General features: G+C 41.3%; 2 protein-coding genes and 1 long non-coding RNA gene across 4 annotated transcripts in view; 2 read left to right on the top strand and 1 right to left on the bottom strand.

The window, feature by feature from the left end:
- LOC145454728 (tryptophan 2,3-dioxygenase-like) overlaps nucleotides 1-18367 on the top strand; it is a 328104-nt gene that overhangs the window by 70523 nt on the left and 239214 nt on the right. The gene's annotated exons all lie outside the window — the stretch shown is intronic.
- The window catches only part of LOC145454726 (DENN domain-containing protein 11-like), a 134115-nt gene that overhangs the window by 101141 nt on the left and 14607 nt on the right, over nucleotides 1-18367 (bottom strand). Inside the window, exons 8-9 of one of the 2 annotated variants that reach the window (XR_013920209.1) lie at nucleotides 16904-16972; nucleotides 16043-16472 (exon numbers count right to left, since the gene is read on the bottom strand). Coding sequence is in view for 1 of the 2 variants with exons in the window: in XM_080332716.1 (XP_080188842.1) it covers nucleotides 16274-16472; nucleotides 16904-16972 (268 nt within the window). In the remaining variant the exon portion in view is untranslated. Of the gene's footprint in view, nucleotides 1-15071; nucleotides 16473-16903; nucleotides 16973-18367 lie in introns of those variants that run through there. The other variant, XM_080332716.1, reaches the window with a different exon arrangement.
- LOC145453840 (uncharacterized) lies at nucleotides 14-4119 on the top strand. The gene is made up of 2 exons (XR_013919937.1): nucleotides 14-3629; nucleotides 3697-4119. It is a non-coding gene; the product is annotated as an uncharacterized LOC145453840 (long non-coding RNA).

Genomic DNA, 18367 nt, shown 5'->3' with positions numbered 1-18367 from the left:
ATCTCTGATATATATCCAGCGCAAGATGTTATAGTATTAGTATTTATGGTGCTTCGATTCCTTTGACCTTTCTACACCAGGCTGATATTATCGTTCATAATTCCGGAGCTTAACAACTTTAGACACGGTCCATTTTCGTTCTAGGCTTTTATTAAACACCGCTTACATAAGCGGTGGGCAAACTTTTTAGCTCGCAGACCGCATTTAACGTTTGAATCCATTCGCGGGCCGCACTATATAAAATTAGGATACTAAGCCGAAACTAAATGTTGTTATTTGATTATATAGTGACAGCGACATGGAAATAATATATACGTAGGCTATTGGTATATTTAAAACAAACCAAACATTTATTTGATGGTAACGTATACACGCGTCGGAATCATTGACGAGAATTTATAAGCTGGTCGTTCCAATTGTCAAACTTGGGGATGAAAATTGGTTGTCCAGATTCAACTGTGTGAAAATATGAGTCTGTGAGCAGCAATCTGTTCATAAATTTGCTGATAGTACTTCTGGTTCAACTCCAGGACACGCAATGGTGACAGCATCATAACCATGTTACCTACGCTTCTACAATATATAAATATTCTAAACATAAATACTTCCACACATACAAAGAACGAATCTATCTAACACACTCCCGAATCGGGTTTACCAAGTATAGCACTAACAGTAATACACTTGATCGTATTGCCAATTTGAAATCACGCTCGTGGTCCGAATTAAGTCATTTACATTTCACTTTCTGTGATGTTTAGCAATTGAAACCTTTCAAAATGATTCATGAGCCTCGAGGTCGGGCTGCCGCGCCATCAATACTATGGTCAGAATATAACTTATCTATCATTATCATGTTGAACTATATTAAGAAAAAGTTTAATAAATTACCCACAGTAATTTGATTTTAGTGAGCATTTTATCAATATAAATTTTTACAACGTTTCTTTAGGCATTCGCAGCCCGCACAAAACGGTGTCACGGGCCGCTGTTTGCTCACCCCTAGCTTACATTAATCGGATGGCGAAGAGGAGCCTGTAGATAAACCTCCGACACTGAAGTAGAATGTCAGCAGTCGACCTCAGTCAGACTCGAACACGCAACTACGGGCTGGGCCCGATGATGCGGGTACTCGTGACGATTTTTTCAAGCAATGAAATTATGCGCCCCTTTCCACCCAGAGTTATAATATCAAGGAGAATTATACTCCAGATACTCCTTCTTCCTGACGTGGAAGCCTTGAAACTTCGATTGGTTGTATCACAGCATCCAAAACACGCAGTACAAAGCTGCGCATGCGCACGTTAGTAGAGATATGGCATATCTGTCAAGTCTTTATCAACTCACGGCATTGTGACAAAGTTTGCTGAAATAGGTATGGTCAATCCAATGCCAAATTATCTCAATGTGGGGTAGAACTGGCACCTTGTTCTTTGCATAGGCATAAAAGTTACATATTGGTACATTCTATGCCTGCTCGAACATTCGACTCGACACGAAGCGTAATATACTCAATGCAGAATCAAATCACTCCAGCCGATTTGGCCCCCACACGGTTGATGCAGCTGTGGAACGCACCACTATACGCTATTTCACCACATCTCAAGTAACTGACGGGTAGGCCTAGGCACAGGGATATACAAATCAGAAACAATATCACGTCGCCTGGTTCAGGAAACTTGCAATTCGATTCAGAAATTGTTCCTATTCAGGCGAAGCGTATAAACCCGCATGCCACCGACGATTTGGTGCTATGTCGCTTCAGAATTCCCAGCGATATACCTGCCCGGTTGATCCGTTTCAACAGGTAAAGTATGGTGCAGTTACCAATGAGCACACCATATTTATAAGGTATCGTCCTTGATTTTTTTATTACAAATTCACTATTTCAACTAAAATATAAATATTGGAAGGAATATGCGGTCGGAGGAATATGTGGTCGGACGTCGTTCCGCCGTTATCAGCAAATGCCTACGGCGACAAGAGTAGGATTTGGAATATTTTCGATAACACTTCTGTAATTCATATCAAATATGGTCACTCCCGTGGCGCGTAGGCAATCGTCGCGGAATCTTCCAGAAAGATGTTCCGGCGGCTTACCGGCCAATTAGCGTCACCGATATCATTATACGGTGGCGGTGGCAAGCACGACCGAGAAATGTATTTGATCCAACGCCTGCCGGAAATCGGCGTCTCAGCTCATGACGTGTGGATGTCGACTTGTCGCGCATGCTAAAATTCCCGTATTCCCATCACCAATACAGGACGCCGCACATACTATTCCATACAATTCCATGTCGCTGAAAGTTGCATCCGTGTTTTGAAACTGGACCATTGAAAGTGACGGTCTGGTACATTATCGTAGGCATCATATAGCGTGCGATATGCAAATATTGTTTGGAGAGTTATAACAACCATAAAAAATTCCAAAGTGCACTTATATGGAATAATATGTTGCCATGTATAAAGGAGGGCGTAACCACTAACCAGAACAGGCTTGGGCGGAGTGTGACAAATATATCTCAGCAATGAAGTGACGACACAGAGGCGTTGTGACGAAACAAGGGAGATTGCTGTCATGACAACTTTGTCAGGCCTGAGCAGACAAGAGCAATTTTTCCACTCGTCACACGACTGCCCTCAAAGGCTTGAGGAACGAATGGATTAATGCAATGGCGGGCAACTTCTTCGGTCGGCGGGCGGAACATGGGAAACTGAAGTACTTGGCGGGCTGGATTACAGAATCGATTCATTAATCACGTATTTTTCCACCTGTACAAGGAATAAGTCGTATTTAATAATTTAATTTCATAATAATATGTCCTCATTTATAGGAAATCGAGAATGTCCTCTGAGGTCAACTAAATGTCCTACTTTACAGCTTTAACAGCTAGGTTAATGCACAGGTTCAACGAAAAATCGCCATGCACGACGCGAAATATGTAATGCAAAAGTCTGAGCAGTTCATTCGGGAGTCGAGACGGGACGATAACAAATTTTTTTAAGTCAACACCAGAGAAGTATCGTTAAAAAGTGGGTGATCCGGGAGCCGAGTCTAAATGATGACCTTTTTTAACACAGCAAGATTTCCAGAAAATATTTCAAAACTTTTATGTTTTGAAAAAGTGTCCTCCTTCCCCGATTATAAAATATGGTAACCCTAATGTCATGTAAACTTTAAATTTAAAGCAGAGACCAAAATCAGTATTAAATAAATTTAATAACTTAGTGTAGGCTACTTCAATAGCTGTTGAGGTCAATCAGACATCTGTGGTCAATCAAAGTTATGAACAAGTTCTTTGAACTCTGGCTGCATGTCGGCTGCAGAAACCATTAGTAAAGACTGCACGTGAACATCAGTTATATTGGAGCGTATAGCCTTGTCTTATTAATGTTCATGGTCGAAAAGCTTTGATCGCAAATGTATGTATTGTAGACTCGAACAGAACGAGTAGTTTCATAACCATCTTTCTCGGGTTGGCAAACTTCGATTCATACTGTGGCACATAAACTTGTCAATGCTTTCGGATTAGTAATTCACTTTCAGGTTAGAAACTCTCCGTGGGCCGCTCAAAATCCCGTCGCGGGCCGTATGTTGCCCGCTCCTGGATTAATGGATGATACCATCAGTGAGTTGATCTATAGTTTGACAATAAATTATCATCTGCTCGAGAGACCCGGTTCGAATTTCGGCAGAATCACGTTTCCAAGTATCGGAGCTTTATCAAGCCTCCTCCCTCACGTTGCTGTTCTTACGGCGTATTTACAAGAAAGGCTCAGATAAAGACTCGGTGAAGGACGAACACAAAGAAAGCGAATGGAAAGGGCAAGGAAAAGCGTCTAGAATGAACAACAGTCGAAAGATCAAGATGGAACACTGTTACGTCGGGCATTACGCTGAGGGGTTGATTAGATCGAGAGACCGAACTTGGTCCTTACGTCTGCCTGCCCTTAGTTCATTAGATCGCATGCATTGTGTCTTGTATAATGCATTGTACGATGTGTGCCTTGAGCAGATGTAAATATTAAAACAGTATATCATGTATGATTGTTATGATGTTTGATATGGCCTTGTAGTGTAGAGAAATGCGTTCCCTGTCAAATTTCGAATCGTGAATATTGTGACGTCATTCTATTGGCAATGCACAAGGGAGAATCGTCACCTTGTCATCGCCGGTCGTGTTTCGCCCTAACGTATCTATTCCACGTCACCCTTCCGAACTGTGATGAATGATGATGCTTTTCGATCGCATACGATTTGTCAAATGGCGTTCAAGTCGCTTTTATTCCGAATTTTTCTGTGTCGTTACTTTCGTGTTATCAGCACTCTCTATTTTTACATGTGTCGGATTAGGCGAACGAAGTTGGATCGACGTACGTGTGAGCTCAACAACAAACCACATCTGCGTCAAAAACCGGCGATCCCAAATATTTGGTCAGCGAATAATGAATGATGATACTCTTATTTACGCACAGAAGAGAAATATGGCATAACCAGCCAAAAAAATAGCTTAGAGTTGATAGAATAAATATTGGTGATTACGTCCTTGTTTAGTAGACGATAAATGAATTGACTTTTCATCACATAACTGATAATACTGACTTGATGCAGATGAAAATGTTTGCGTCGCTAGATGTCGCACCGGACAGTTGTAGTTTAGGGTTGTTTAAAATTACCTTTTTTTCGGATTCCAGCCATTCACTGATCAAATTGTCAGGTTACCCAAAAATACGTTGCACACCAAATTTGGTTCGATTCTAACAAGTATAAGCCACCGCAGATCCAATTAAAAATTTTAATTTATCAAGGAAATTTTTTAAAAAATTCAAATTTTTCCATAAAACCCCATGAAATTGTTGAGTTGTCTTCAAAAACGACGCAAAAGAAATTTGACTCAATTCCAACTAGCAAAAGCGGAGTTATTTTAGTTTTTCGTTGATAATTCTCGGATTATCCACCAATCAAGGAGTGGCAGGAATCCGGAAATAATCAAGGAATGGCTGGAATCCGGAAAAAAGCTATTTTTGAACAACCCTAACGTAGGTAGAGTTTGATACAGAAATCTTGACGAAGGTATTCGTTGGTGAGTTTTCAATAATAAAAATCGAAAAATCAGAACTCCTACCCAAGTTTGGAGGTTTATCTAGGCTCTTCGTAATGTGAGCAGCGCTGTCTTGAAAAAGCCTGAACCAGGACCGTAACTGCCGCACCCCAAACCCCCAATGGAGTCGGGGAGCTTGAAGGGGGCCTAAAATTACTTCGTGAATTAACATTTGTTACAGAGTATATATAAGCGTATATACAGAGTATATATATATATATGGCAGAGTATTTTTTTAATTTATGCAATTACTTCAAAAAATTTTCAAACTGCGCGCGATTTAATGGTGACAAATATCTTCACTCTTGGGTTCCCATTCCCCAAGAAAAAATACGAATGATTTATAGAAAGGGGCATTTCGCCGTCAGCCATTACCGAGCCACGACGCACCAAGACGAAGTTTTAGGCCATGTAACATGTGACTCCGAGAAGGGTGCCAGAACGATCGGCAGCGGGAAAACCTTGGCCGAAGAGGACTGCAAACGGGTCCGCCCAAAGCTGTCTAATTATTTTAATTGCGGACCAGACATGGGGTGATTACTTCATGATTGTAATCGATTGCGATTACGATTACTTCTGAATGACGCGATTACGATTACGATTACTGCAAAATCAGGAAGTAGTCGATTACGATTACATTGGAAAAGTAATCACGATTACTCACGATTACATTTATTTTGCATCTTGGAAGCTATGTTAGAAGACAATATATGGATTGCGCCGAAGAGGCCTAATGAGATAACAAACTCCCTTTAAAAGAGATGCGTCATTTGCTTGTTACGTCATCATGTACCCATTGCCCATTTTCACAGAGTTCAATTTATCGCGCCCAATGATTTGCATTCTTGCCAGGGCCATAATTGCCGCACCCCAAATTTCCCAATAGGGTTGGGAGCGAGCTCGAAGGGGACTCAAAAAGTATTTCGTAAACCAACATAAGTTATAGAGTATTTTCGAGTGATCTAATTAACTTGAAAATCCTCTCTAGATCAGTGATTCCCAACCGCGGCTCCGAGCTAGCCTACTTGCGGCTCCCATTGACGTTGGAAAATCCAACGAAAATATTATAAAATCATTTTAAAACAAACAAAAAAATTCAAAATTCAAAAATTACACTTGCTTGGCATGGAATCTGGAGTTTATAATTAGGGGGGGGGCAATTCCTTTGCTGTCGAGTAGCGATTCTCAACTCAGCAACGATTTCGTCACTCAACTCACGTCAAAAAGTATGCTCACACTCAAATGCGTTTGGATCGTCACTCAAATTTAAGTTTGCTCCTCATCAGACTAAATTAAGTGCAGGTGGTGTTGCAACACGTTTTACAACGCTATCTGACCATCAAACCAATGGATCATTTGACTTGATTGTTAAGTTCAACGGCCGCATTGACGGAATGAATGCTTTTTCCCCATGATGAAAATGTTTTCATGTCCTATTGTAGTTAATGTGGCCACTGACCATGGTAATTTACAACTTGAGTTGCTAGACATGCAGTCAGATATAAAGACATGACAATTTGTTTGTGCGTATCACGAAAGTTTTTCTTCTAGTCTGCTACGCTTGAGCCACTACAATATCGTTTGATTATATAACAAACCGGAGGTCACGAATTAACAACATAGGCCTACACTAAAGTAATTATAACAAGATACCAGAGGTTATAATTATGAATTACGTGCCCACAGCTCTACATGTAGCTAATTGTGTGGCGAGATAGCGCAGTAGTATAATCCGCGGCTGCAACGCCATTGGGTTGCGGGTAGGGCTGGGCACATAATGGTTCGAGTACTCGAATCTGAATCGAGTATTAATTTTAATGATTCGAGTCGAGTAGTAAAAGACGATTTTTTCGAGTACTGAAATTATACGCTCCTCGCAACTGAAAGTTAATTTACTAACGAGAATTATAGTTTTGATACTATTTTCCACCGAGGAATCCTTGCAACATTGATTGGCCGTGTCGCAGCATACGAGACATAGTACAAACCTACGATAGTTACTGGAAATGAGACATTTTCGAAGTCATGATCATCCCACAACATTGTCAAGAAGTGCAATGAAATCGGTATGATCGAAAATATACCCAAGTATCTTTAATGTGATGCATTATATTGTTTTTTGTGGCTTAAGAGGTACATATTTGAACTTTGACATAGTAATTCTTTTGTGACGTAATAATGCGTATTACTCGAATACTCGACTCGATTCGAAGTGTAATACGTGATTCAGAATCGAATCATTTAGGTATTCGATTTTGCCCAGCCCTAGTTGCGGGTTCGAGTCCGACCGAGGTCGACTTCAAAGTTCCTTTCTAAGTAATGGAGTTTATCTAGGCTCTTGCTCGCCGCCTCATCCGCGTAAGCGGTGTCTTACAATAAGCCTAGAAGTGGGCCGTGCTACAAGTCGGCAGATACGGAATCAAAAATGCAGAAAATCGGCCTGGTGAAACTGACCGTTGTAGTCGACAAACACCAAGATTACCTCAAACAAACATACTCTACAGGTAAATCTGACCATCGGGGGCTGAGAGAGGAATAAAAATCAATAGTAATAATGCAATTTTCGACGAAATTCAGTCTTCAACTTGCGATTACCATCCCATAGAGGACGACTTGCTGTTTTGATCCTGATTCCATAGCTACTCTACAACTCATGCTAACATATATAATAAACCCATCGCCATGGCGGCAGGTCCCAATGTTGAGTAAATAATTGTGAAATAACGATTGGCGCCCTTTCAAGTAGAGTCATATGAGAATAAGACGAAGCGAACATAAAATTCTGCCCTCAACTTAATACAGATATTGTACTACAAGCTGCCGTTACGAGAAACGGCAAAAACGGCTCGGTTTTGATATATATATATCACCAGCTGTTGATTTTTACTGCTTCGTTGTGGAAATCGCAATGTTTTATTTGACGAGCACAAAATTTCAAATCTTTGTCCGGTGTACGTACGCGTACTAGATAGGCCTACTGTTCGCCAAGCAGCTACGGTCAAATTGCGTTTAACTAAGCATAAGCATAACCAAACATCAACCATAAGTTACTATTTGAAACTAGGCAGAGCGGAGATAAATTATACTGCTGCGAGGTAGTGGCGTGTGGAACGTGTTGATAACCTGATATACAGCACGGCGGGTGTTCTTACAATGACACGAATGTACGACATACGTATATCGAATATCTATTTAGTGTGGATACTTCTTACGCAATGACGCACAAATCTAATAGGCTGTTTCTGACGTAATAATGAACTGTGGCGTTTGAAAAGCAGATGTTTGTGCTGTCACGAGCCTGGCATAATATCTCTTCCTTGTTCAGGTTCACGAATGTTCAGTTTATGTCATATAAGTCGTCCTTGCAAAAATAAAAAGTAATCGTTCCTTCACAGAGAAATCGATTAGATATGGGAAGTAGTCGATTACGATTACGATTACGTCGGAATATTTTCGAATGTAATCGATTGCGATTTCGATTACTTGAAAATGCTGTAATCGTCGTAATCGATTACGATTACTAATTGCGATTACCCCATGTCTGTTGCGGACCCTACATTTTCCAAGACACCTCATGCAGTTCTACCGGTAAATCTGATTACGTGAGCAGAGAGAGAAGATAGAAAATTGATAACAATATATATGCAATTTCCGACCATATTGACCAATTCAACCCTGAATTGCATAAAAATTCTGATTATCGCGGGGTATGGGGGTGGGGGCTGACGAAGTGCTGTTACGGTCCTGCCTGGAACGAAAGTGAGCCGTGCTACAATCAGCAGATCGGGAATCATAATAACGCATACGCAGTTCAGAATTCGCATCAGGACTAAAACGGTGGGAGTATATAAATATGTCAACTTATATCGTCGTGTTTCATCGGTTAGGCAGGGGTGTCACACTCAACTTGCGTCGCGGGCCGTATTCAAACCTTAAGACCAGGCAAATGATTAAAAAATGTTACCTCAAAAATTCCATGTCCGTGCTTTTCACTTGAATACTTTCCTATCAAGTCTGTGCACGTGTATGGGTCGTAGCATTCGTAGGGGTTCTGTTGTAATAGCACCTTTATTCGCAAACAATCGAATGACAAAAGTACGATGATTGGCCGGTTGCTTGCAATTTTAAACCGCTAAAAGAGTGGCTATAACGACGATTTAAGTTGGCAAATTTCTATGATCCGTTTATTTCATGTCGTAATCTGCCATTATCCGTGGGTATGCGTTGTGAGGAATACAATTTAACTATAAACGCGGAAGTTGGAATTTGGTTCATCAGTATTAAATCGCGATTCGGGTTTATGTCAAGGCCGCGGACATTTTGAGTCAAATCTGATACAGATGTGCGAAGGTTTCGCATTGGCCTTTTCGCTTCTGCAAAGAACATTCGTTATAAATGTGCTGGATATAAGCATTTCTCCAATCTGCTCATCCTAATTGTTCCGCGGGCCGGATGTAATCGTCTGACGGGCCGTATGTTTGACGCCTCCCGTGGTGAAAGCAACTATTTAGAGGCCCATAACTGTATTTCAGGCCAGCATTGATTTTATATTTGCCGCTTCCATCGCTGAGAATAAGTTGTTGATACAAAAGCATCCTAGGATCCATAATGTTATCAGTCATATACACTCGATAATGAAGCATTCCACTGTAAAACAAATGTATGGATTGGGAGGTAACATTTTGGCATGATTTGACTGGTCGTGTCCCCCCCTAAGCGCTCGAAATGTTCGAATTCGACCCCGACCCAAATTAAATTCGACACCCCTGCTGTACAATGTACGTACAATGGCGGTGATTTTTACAGTCAATGTGTACGTTTATATCGCAGAACTATACTTCAAACTGCCTCATTTTGTTTTACAATTTGCCACCTTGTATAGGTACTTAAAGTAGATACCATGATGACAAAATCTAGAGCAGTGGTTCTCAACCTTTTTTTACACACGCCCCCCTTTATGATAGTGAAAAATTTCGCGCGCCCCTTATCGTCATATCACAAAATCCAACCGGGATGCTAGCAACCCCAACAGACTGTTTGATGGCATGGGAGGTTATGACCGTTGATGAGAGAATTCAAAAATATGAAATTCGGTCTATATATGGAGAAACACGCGTGAATTGAAGGTAAATCGCGCAGAGCGCGAAAAAATGGTCAGTTGATCGCTTATTCGCGACCCCTTCGGATGATTTCACGCCCCGCAAGGGGGGCGCGCCTCCCAGGCTGAGAACCACTGATCTAGAGGGAGACACTCAAGCTTCGTTACCTCCAGCCGCGTACGTCTGTGTATTTACATGAAAGTGTATGTTTGGTCTACAATTGTGCATGATTATCTGAAGACTTTACATTGATAAATGTTACATTCTTGGACTTGATTGTTTCATTCTCGGCCCATGAAGTTACAAGTATCCAAAATGAAGTTTTAAAATTTCTGCTATTTTAATTAACCGTCTGTTCGACAATAGAAGTATTAGAAAGTGCTTTTTGCCTTCCTTTTCGTATTTCTCTTTCGCTTGAAGTAGTTTGCCGCTCAGGAGCAACACTCCACCACTGCTCGCCGTGTGTTGACACGAACGAAGAGACAATTACGTGACCATGACAATGACCATACTTTCGCTGACATTTCAGAGTCGTTGATGGCAAAGCGATGTCGTCGAATGTTAATTGTAAATAATGCTATGAATGGCAATTAAGTCGTAAAGAAGAATATCGATTCAACGCTCGTTCGTGTGATGTTCCCTCTAAGCTGCGCACGTGCGCAAATGCGCAGTGCTGACACGGTCTCTGCGCACAGAAAATCTAAGTTGCGCACAAAAAATCCGAAGTGATGACCTTTTTTTAGTCGTTACGCACTGTTGTCCAAGGGTCTGCGCAGTGAGTTGGTGAGTGTGCGCAGACCCGTCAAAAATTAGAGGGAACATTGGTGCCAACACAATATTCGCCTAGTGCTCCACGGTACATATTCGGAATTAGCAAGACCCCAGCAAACATTGCAAGCAAGGACGTCGGCGTCAGGAGCAAATTCTGTCCTTGTTATAGCCTACCTTTATTGGTCAAATAAGACAGATATGTAATCAATTTTTACAACTACTATCACATAGGTCAGAGCGCTATTCTCAATGAAATCCGTCCATATCGTGCTCTGGTTTGGGCGAATTAGTAAACATATTGGAGTGAATTCAAACAGCGAATTTTTAAAGTAATACTCATCGAGAACTATCATGATTTTCGGATTTAATCCGACAAACCAAACACGAAGACATATTAGTCAACATCCCAAAGTAGGCCTAGCACCGAATCGTTTCTATAGAAACCATGCTGTGTTTGGGAATGTATTTTCTATTGCTGTGAGGTTGAGAAGGATAGAATTCTCTAGAAAGCGGGTGCTATAACTTATCTATCGGCGTCGCAAATAAAGGTCAATGCGAAGAGAACGGATAATTATTCTTCGTCATTTGTCTTATCCCGGGGATTTCGACAGACGTCTATTACGTCAGAAACGGCGCGGTGATTTGAGGCGAACGAACACACGCATACAATAATATTGCTTGTATACTACTTATTGCCTGTTTAAATCTTAAGTCTTTCGGCCTCTCCCGATCGTGGGGTTGTTGTGTGGTGAGTGCTCACTGCTCAGTTGTCCACACAAATGGTGTTGTTTGGTATTCGTGGTCGTTCAACATTCATGTTCCTTGTTCAATGGCAATACGAGACAGGTGTTCTATACCATGATTCCTCAGCTGACGACATATAGCACCGCCCACATTCGTTCTAGGATCTTGTAATACACTTATACACCGGTGATGCGGCTCGGATGAGGAGCCTAGCTAAAGCTACACCACTAATGGAAGGATTTGAAATCAACAATTTAATTTGATGCCCAAAACTGATGGGAAAGTAAAACATAACTCGAGTTAGTAGTGCTAGCACAGGAAGCCTACCTTGATATTCCACAGGTATTCATTTTGCTATAAAGCAGTCGTTCCTAACCATTTCACCACCCCATTTTGATATACTTGATATATACTTGATATATACTTTGATATATTTGATTGATCAAATTACAATCAACGTTGTATGACTTATTCGCAATCATATTGAGCTCAGGGCTATCTACCCTGCGTGATGGTTGACTTCATGACTTGCAACTCCGAGCATGAGGGTAGCCTCATATCATGAAGTAGCACGGAAAATGTTTTATAGTCGGCAAAATTTTAGCATGTAGTGCAAGAACTGCTCAATCGGCGTACTTTCTCTGGTTGGTTGGTGCAAACTACCGCGTGGGCGTACTGTCGCGTGAATGGGTCACATCGTTATAAGAACTTCTTCGCACAGGCCATTTGAACAACCCAAATATGGTCAAGGTCATGTTTGGTAAAAATACCCACAGGTTGCGTACCACCGCTCTAGCAGCCGACGTTCCGCGTGGCGACCAACCAAGTTTTACTGCAGTAATGTAATCTCTCGCTTCACGAATATCGTAGAAGCGCAATTGGAGAATCTTTCTCACATCCGCATTGCTAAGACCAGGCTGTCGAATTTCTCTTGGTTGAGCCGGAGTAGACCTATTGAAAATTTTGTAACACAAGGAGTCGGAAGTTAGCAAACACATACTGGCTGGAGTCATAGTTTGTTAGATGCTCTGAATGTGACTGTTCTCAGATGATACTAAAAAGTGTTGTTGCAGTTTCAGAAGTTAATAAACTTTCACACGGTTTTTCGTAGACTAAAATTTATTTCTGCGAGAAAGTTTCTGAGTAGATTTACAGGAATGTCGGAGTTCTGTGAAGAAAGCATTAGGACTCGGGAGTGTTCAAACTTTTTCGGAGTCGGTATATTGAAAATGTCTGAAGTCTGAATCAGAGATGAAATGAACAGACTCTACAGCCCTCGCTGACCCCAACCACACTACCAACCCCTGCACACATCCGAACGCGATAAAATACAATATGCAACAATATTACATTATTGCACTACATAACACTGCATCATATATAATCGAGTACATTATCTCCAGATACTCCCAAGAAGTCGCGCCAATGACAGTTTCGAATTTTCACCGCGCAAGTACAAAGCGTCGGCAATTTACGCGCGTTTCTGACGCGCAAAAGCTCCCCTAATCATCGCAAGCGACGGATTATCAGGACGGTACAAGGCCGCGCGTTGCGCAATACGTTTGCGCACGCCGTGACCTTATCTTGAAAGCATTATCGCAAAATATATTTCTCCCAATAAAAATTCCGAGAATTTTCACACGCGATATTGATTTATAGTCCGGCTTATTGTGCCGACAGGGAAAATAAGCCAGCAGAGCGCGTTGCTTGGTGAACGATCAGCAATAACAAACAGTGATCTAAAACACAAGATGCTCATAATACTACCGCGTTACAGCCAGAGGGGGTCAGTAGCGAAGCACTTCAAATTTTCGAAGTACTTCAAGTAGATTTTGCTTACTTGCACTACTTCCACAAATGGTTATGTTTTTAGATATTTCTATTTCACAGTTTTTCAGGCAAAACTAGGCCTACAATATTTTGGAATCGGGAAAGGAGGACACATTTATCAAATCATAAAGGTTAGTTTACCGAAGTTGAAAACATCTGATTTTGAAATATTTACTGTAAATCTCGTTGCGTTGACCAAGAATTAAGGTCTTCACTTTGTCTCGACCCCCCAACTACCCGCTTTTTACGTTACTTCTGTGCTGTTCACCAGGGTTGTAACCAAGTCATCACAAGGCTCCGAGTCACAAGTCAATCTCACTTTTATATTTTTGACTCGAGTCAAGTCGAGTCATTTTCAATTCCCACCGAGTCAAGTCCGAGTCCAAGTCAGCGAACAGTGGATCGAGTCCGAGTCATGGTATTATGACTCGAGTCCGAGTCCAAGTCATTGTGTTGACTGCTCAGTTTCCAGTTAAAGTCTTCCTAAACCCACTTTTTAACTGTGTCTGGTGATATTGAATGGTTCGCATTTATAATATATCAATTTTCCTCCCTTTTAGCAGTTTCTGGTCGCATTTTCAAGCACCAGTACCAACAAACGAAATCCCAATAGTGTGTTGGCTTCGAAATTACAATGAAATGTCGGTCTTCGCCGTCTGAATCTCGAGTCAATGACTTGCTTCGAGTCATGCTCAATGACTCGAGTCCAAGTCGAGTCAATACACAGATTGACTCGAGTCGAGTCATTTCCGTATTTTGAGAAAATGACTCGAGTCATTACAACCTTGCTGTTCACTAAAAATAAAAGATGGACATCACCCTGATTCGACTCCACAATGACCCGCTCGAACCTCCGCATTACCTATCTCGCGTCATTTATGCCGATTTTCAGTTGACCCTGTCCATTAGCCTAGCTGTAAAAGCTGTGGTGGAGGAGGACGAATTGCCAAAAAGGAAGACATTCAGGCGTCCCCGGAGGACGTTTTCAATTTCCCAAAAAAGGACAAATCCTCATATAGAAGGACTTATGGTAACCCTACTCAGGTAGCGGTAACGCCGTAAATTTCGATTCAATTACAAGTACAAATAGCGATTTTCGACGCACATCAAAACTACTTCAAGCGTCACATAGGCATACTTTCAGTACCCGATCGCAGGTGACTATATTCGAAATTGCAGGAGGAATCTTCTGAACTATCGCAAAATAACAAATGCCGCGACAATTTGGTCCAATTTTCGAGATTATCTTCAGTTACCGAGATACAACCAGTCGTTACCACAATTTCGCTCATGAACGTGACGCAAACACGTCCCAAAACCACTATCTAATGTTCTAATAGGCAAAGGCAAAGACATAACTTACTCGAGTAGTACGAGTACTACAAAGTAGAAGTACATCGTTACCGACCGCCTCTGATTACCAATCAAATTTTGCCTTAGAAACTGTCATGTGGAGAGAAATACATAACCACTCAAGTACAGTAAGCAGGCCAACTACTTGAGTACTACAAAAAAGCAGGAAAAGTACTAGCAGTAGTTTTTTAATGACCACATCCACGTTACAGTTATCCTAACACGAAAACGATCACAAAACGTAAATATATCACCCTATGAAGAAAGATCGCAGATTTGCATGATTCAAGACGCAATACACAATAAGGCACGGGCGGGCAACTTCGCCGAATATGGAAAAATGAAGTACATCGATAGCCAGAGTCATGAATCGATACATTATTCGCGTAGAAATATATCGTATTTAGGGTTAACTTTCAGTCAAATGCATAGTGACCAAAATCAGTTGCTTAACGTAATGTACTTCAATAGCTGTCGAAGTCGATGAGGAATCTGTGGTCGATCAAGGTCGTTAAAACGTTCTTTGAACTCTGCCTGCATGTCGGACGTATAAACCCTTTGTAAAAGACTGCACGTGAACGTAAGTTAGATTGGAACGCGGCTTTGCCTCGTCACTGTTCATGATCGAAAATGTTTGCTCGCAAATGTATGTAGATGTAGACCCACGGGCCACATTATCATGCAAAACCGGAAACTGTATGCGGGTCGTATGTTGCCCGCCCCGCTCCTGCAATAAGGTGCCGTCCCATTTAGTGCAAAACACGGAAACAAAGCGCCAATAACGTAGCACCAGTACATTGTATAGAAGTTTGTTACTCGAAATGATATACAATCTATTGCACAGCGCCCGATGGCCTAGTCACGACAAAGGCTGAGCACAACAATTCGAGTACTGAAATCTGAACAGAGTATTAACTGTAACGACTCGAGTCGAGCAGTGAGAGACTGTTTTTCGAGTACTGAAATTATACGCTCCTTGTCCAGAATTATAGTTTCGATACTATTTTCTACTGCGGAAGACTGTAAACCTCGATTAGTCGCATCGCAGCGTACGAAACATGTAGTACAGCTACGCACGTAAGTAGAAATGATATATCTAAGTCGTGATCAACCCACAAGTTTGTCACAAAATGAAATAGGTACGTTCGAAAAAATACCAAATCATCTTCGACACGATGTATAACCGGCATTATAGTCTTTGTGGTCGCATAAAAGGTACATATTCACATGGTTAATACTATTGTGACATTACCATGAGCGACAGAGTGATACTCCTATACTCGACTCAAGCCTAGTACCCGATTCAGATTTGAACACTCTGGTATTCAATTTTACACAGTCCTAGACACGCACGACTCCGCGAAAATCGCACTATCATATCGGACAGCAAGGATCTTTCACAACAAGCGTCGCGTCGATATCGTAGGCCTCCAACAAAAGCAATAGAAACTCCTTGTCCGCCTTCGGGTCGAGGCCCATGGCGATCACGTGATCGGAGGTGAGCTGTTTGTCGTCCGAACCGGAGACTCCGAACAGGGTGCCGAATATCCTGTTGTTCATGTTGGAAAAATATCTGAAACGCATATAGTACGGTCAGCGGCGCCATAGCGGTGATAAAATCGCTTCAAGGGCAGACTTGGACAACTAGGTAGTTCTGGTGGTCAAATTATACAAAATAGAACGATATGCCGGTAATCTAATTCATATTCAATTTGTGAAACGTTCCTCATTTTAAATGTAATCTAATTTCTAGTCTTCCTGAATCCAACAGGAGCTTGGTGTCGAGACGCTTGCAATTCCCAAGCTTATGAGAGTGAACCATGGCTTGATATGAAATGAGCTTGATTGCTGTATTTCTCTTGTAATTTGGAATTTAATGCAGTTTCCAAGTCTTTACGAGTTCTAATCAAATTTTAACAAATATGTATCGAAACTTCTAATTCGAGAAAGCCGTAAATTTTCTAGTTGTCCGATCCTGTTCACAGGAGTGAGCGTTTCACTTACGAAATGAACATGTCCTCTTCGCTTTGGTGTTGCGCTTCGCCGATTCTCTCCAGAAACACGTATTCCTGCCTGCGACAAAATTGATACGGCTGCATAAAACAGGAAACCAAGTATCGTTCCAGAAACAGATTCAATGGGACTAGCAACCCTCGATTTTTTTTTTCTGGTAGGAAATATCAACATTGTATCTCTGCTGTCACCTCATGGCCTTATTTCACCCGAACAATAACTAAGGACTGCAAAATTTCAATTTTATTTTCCTTTCATAATAAGGGGGGGGGGGGGTTCGGGTGTCTTTATTTTGTACATGCAAGCTAAGGAAAAGCTAATGAAGCTAATTAAACAAGGAAGCTAATGAAAAGCTAATTAAGCTAATGAAAAGCTAATTAAGCTAATGAAAAGTAAGCTAATGAAAAGCTAATTAGGCTAATGAAAAAGTAAGCTAATGAAAAGTAAGCTAATGAAAAGCTAATGAAGCTAATGAAACCAGCTAATGTAAAAATGAAGCCAATGAAACAAGGAAGTTAATGTGTTATTAGATAAGGTAAGTCCAGATTAGTATTTTGCTCATATGATTCTGGATGTATCAAATCCAAAATTTTAAATCCACATTTAGAATTTTTATCAAATTTAGATTTATAAGACTTTTTTTCCATTCAGATTTGAATTTTATTGTGAGTCCATCATCTGGATATTTGATTCCCAATAGGGATTTTTGAATTATGATTGCAATAGTGCCAATTCAGATTCAGACCGACCAGTGGTTGTCAAAATTTTCAACCTCGCGACACCCTCTGTAAATGAAAAACAGTCCGCGGCACCCTTGCACAGTGATTCTCGACCTTTTTTTTCGCTAACGGCACCCTGCAAACCGGAAGATTTGACGGCACCGACAGGTTTGTTTTGAGGTGTTCATGGTGTGTGTCGACCATAGGCGCCGACTTTTATTTTTTTACGAGGTGGCGAAGTCGTGTGACGTCATAATTGTTCCGTGTCGATGACGTCATCGTCGCACTAAACGCACTTTCCTACATGCCGCTGGTGTACTGATTGATTGATTGATTGATTGATCAGCGTTAACCAATTGCGTATTACGGTACGTTTTAATATCGACTCTGCACTCATTATTATCAAACCACGCAGTCAAGTTATTAAGTGGAATCTTAAAACGGTACGATCATTCGTCCATCAGGCGGAATGCATCGAACAAAAATCGGAATTTACGTGATTACGTCACTAAGAATTTGAAGTTGCATCAATGTTATCAACGCGCAATGCGTCGTGTGAGTAACGAAATACACCACGCACTGGGCCGGCAAGTTCGCAAGTAACACACGACAACTCTCGAATATGAGGTTTCAAACCGACAATAATGATGATTACAAACGTGAAATCGCGCAGCTAATCAGCAATTGTCTCGTGCGGTTTCTGGCTTCGCATTGATAAGCTCGCATCGCGGCAATT

The sequence above is a fragment of the Botryllus schlosseri genome, chromosome 13 (genome assembly GCF_051294905.1).
Source record: "Botryllus schlosseri isolate E-star chromosome 13, Bs_hap1, whole genome shotgun sequence".
In the NCBI taxonomy this organism is placed as follows: domain Eukaryota; kingdom Metazoa; phylum Chordata; class Ascidiacea; order Stolidobranchia; family Styelidae; genus Botryllus; species Botryllus schlosseri.
This window is presented reverse-complemented; position numbering and strand designations above follow the sequence as displayed.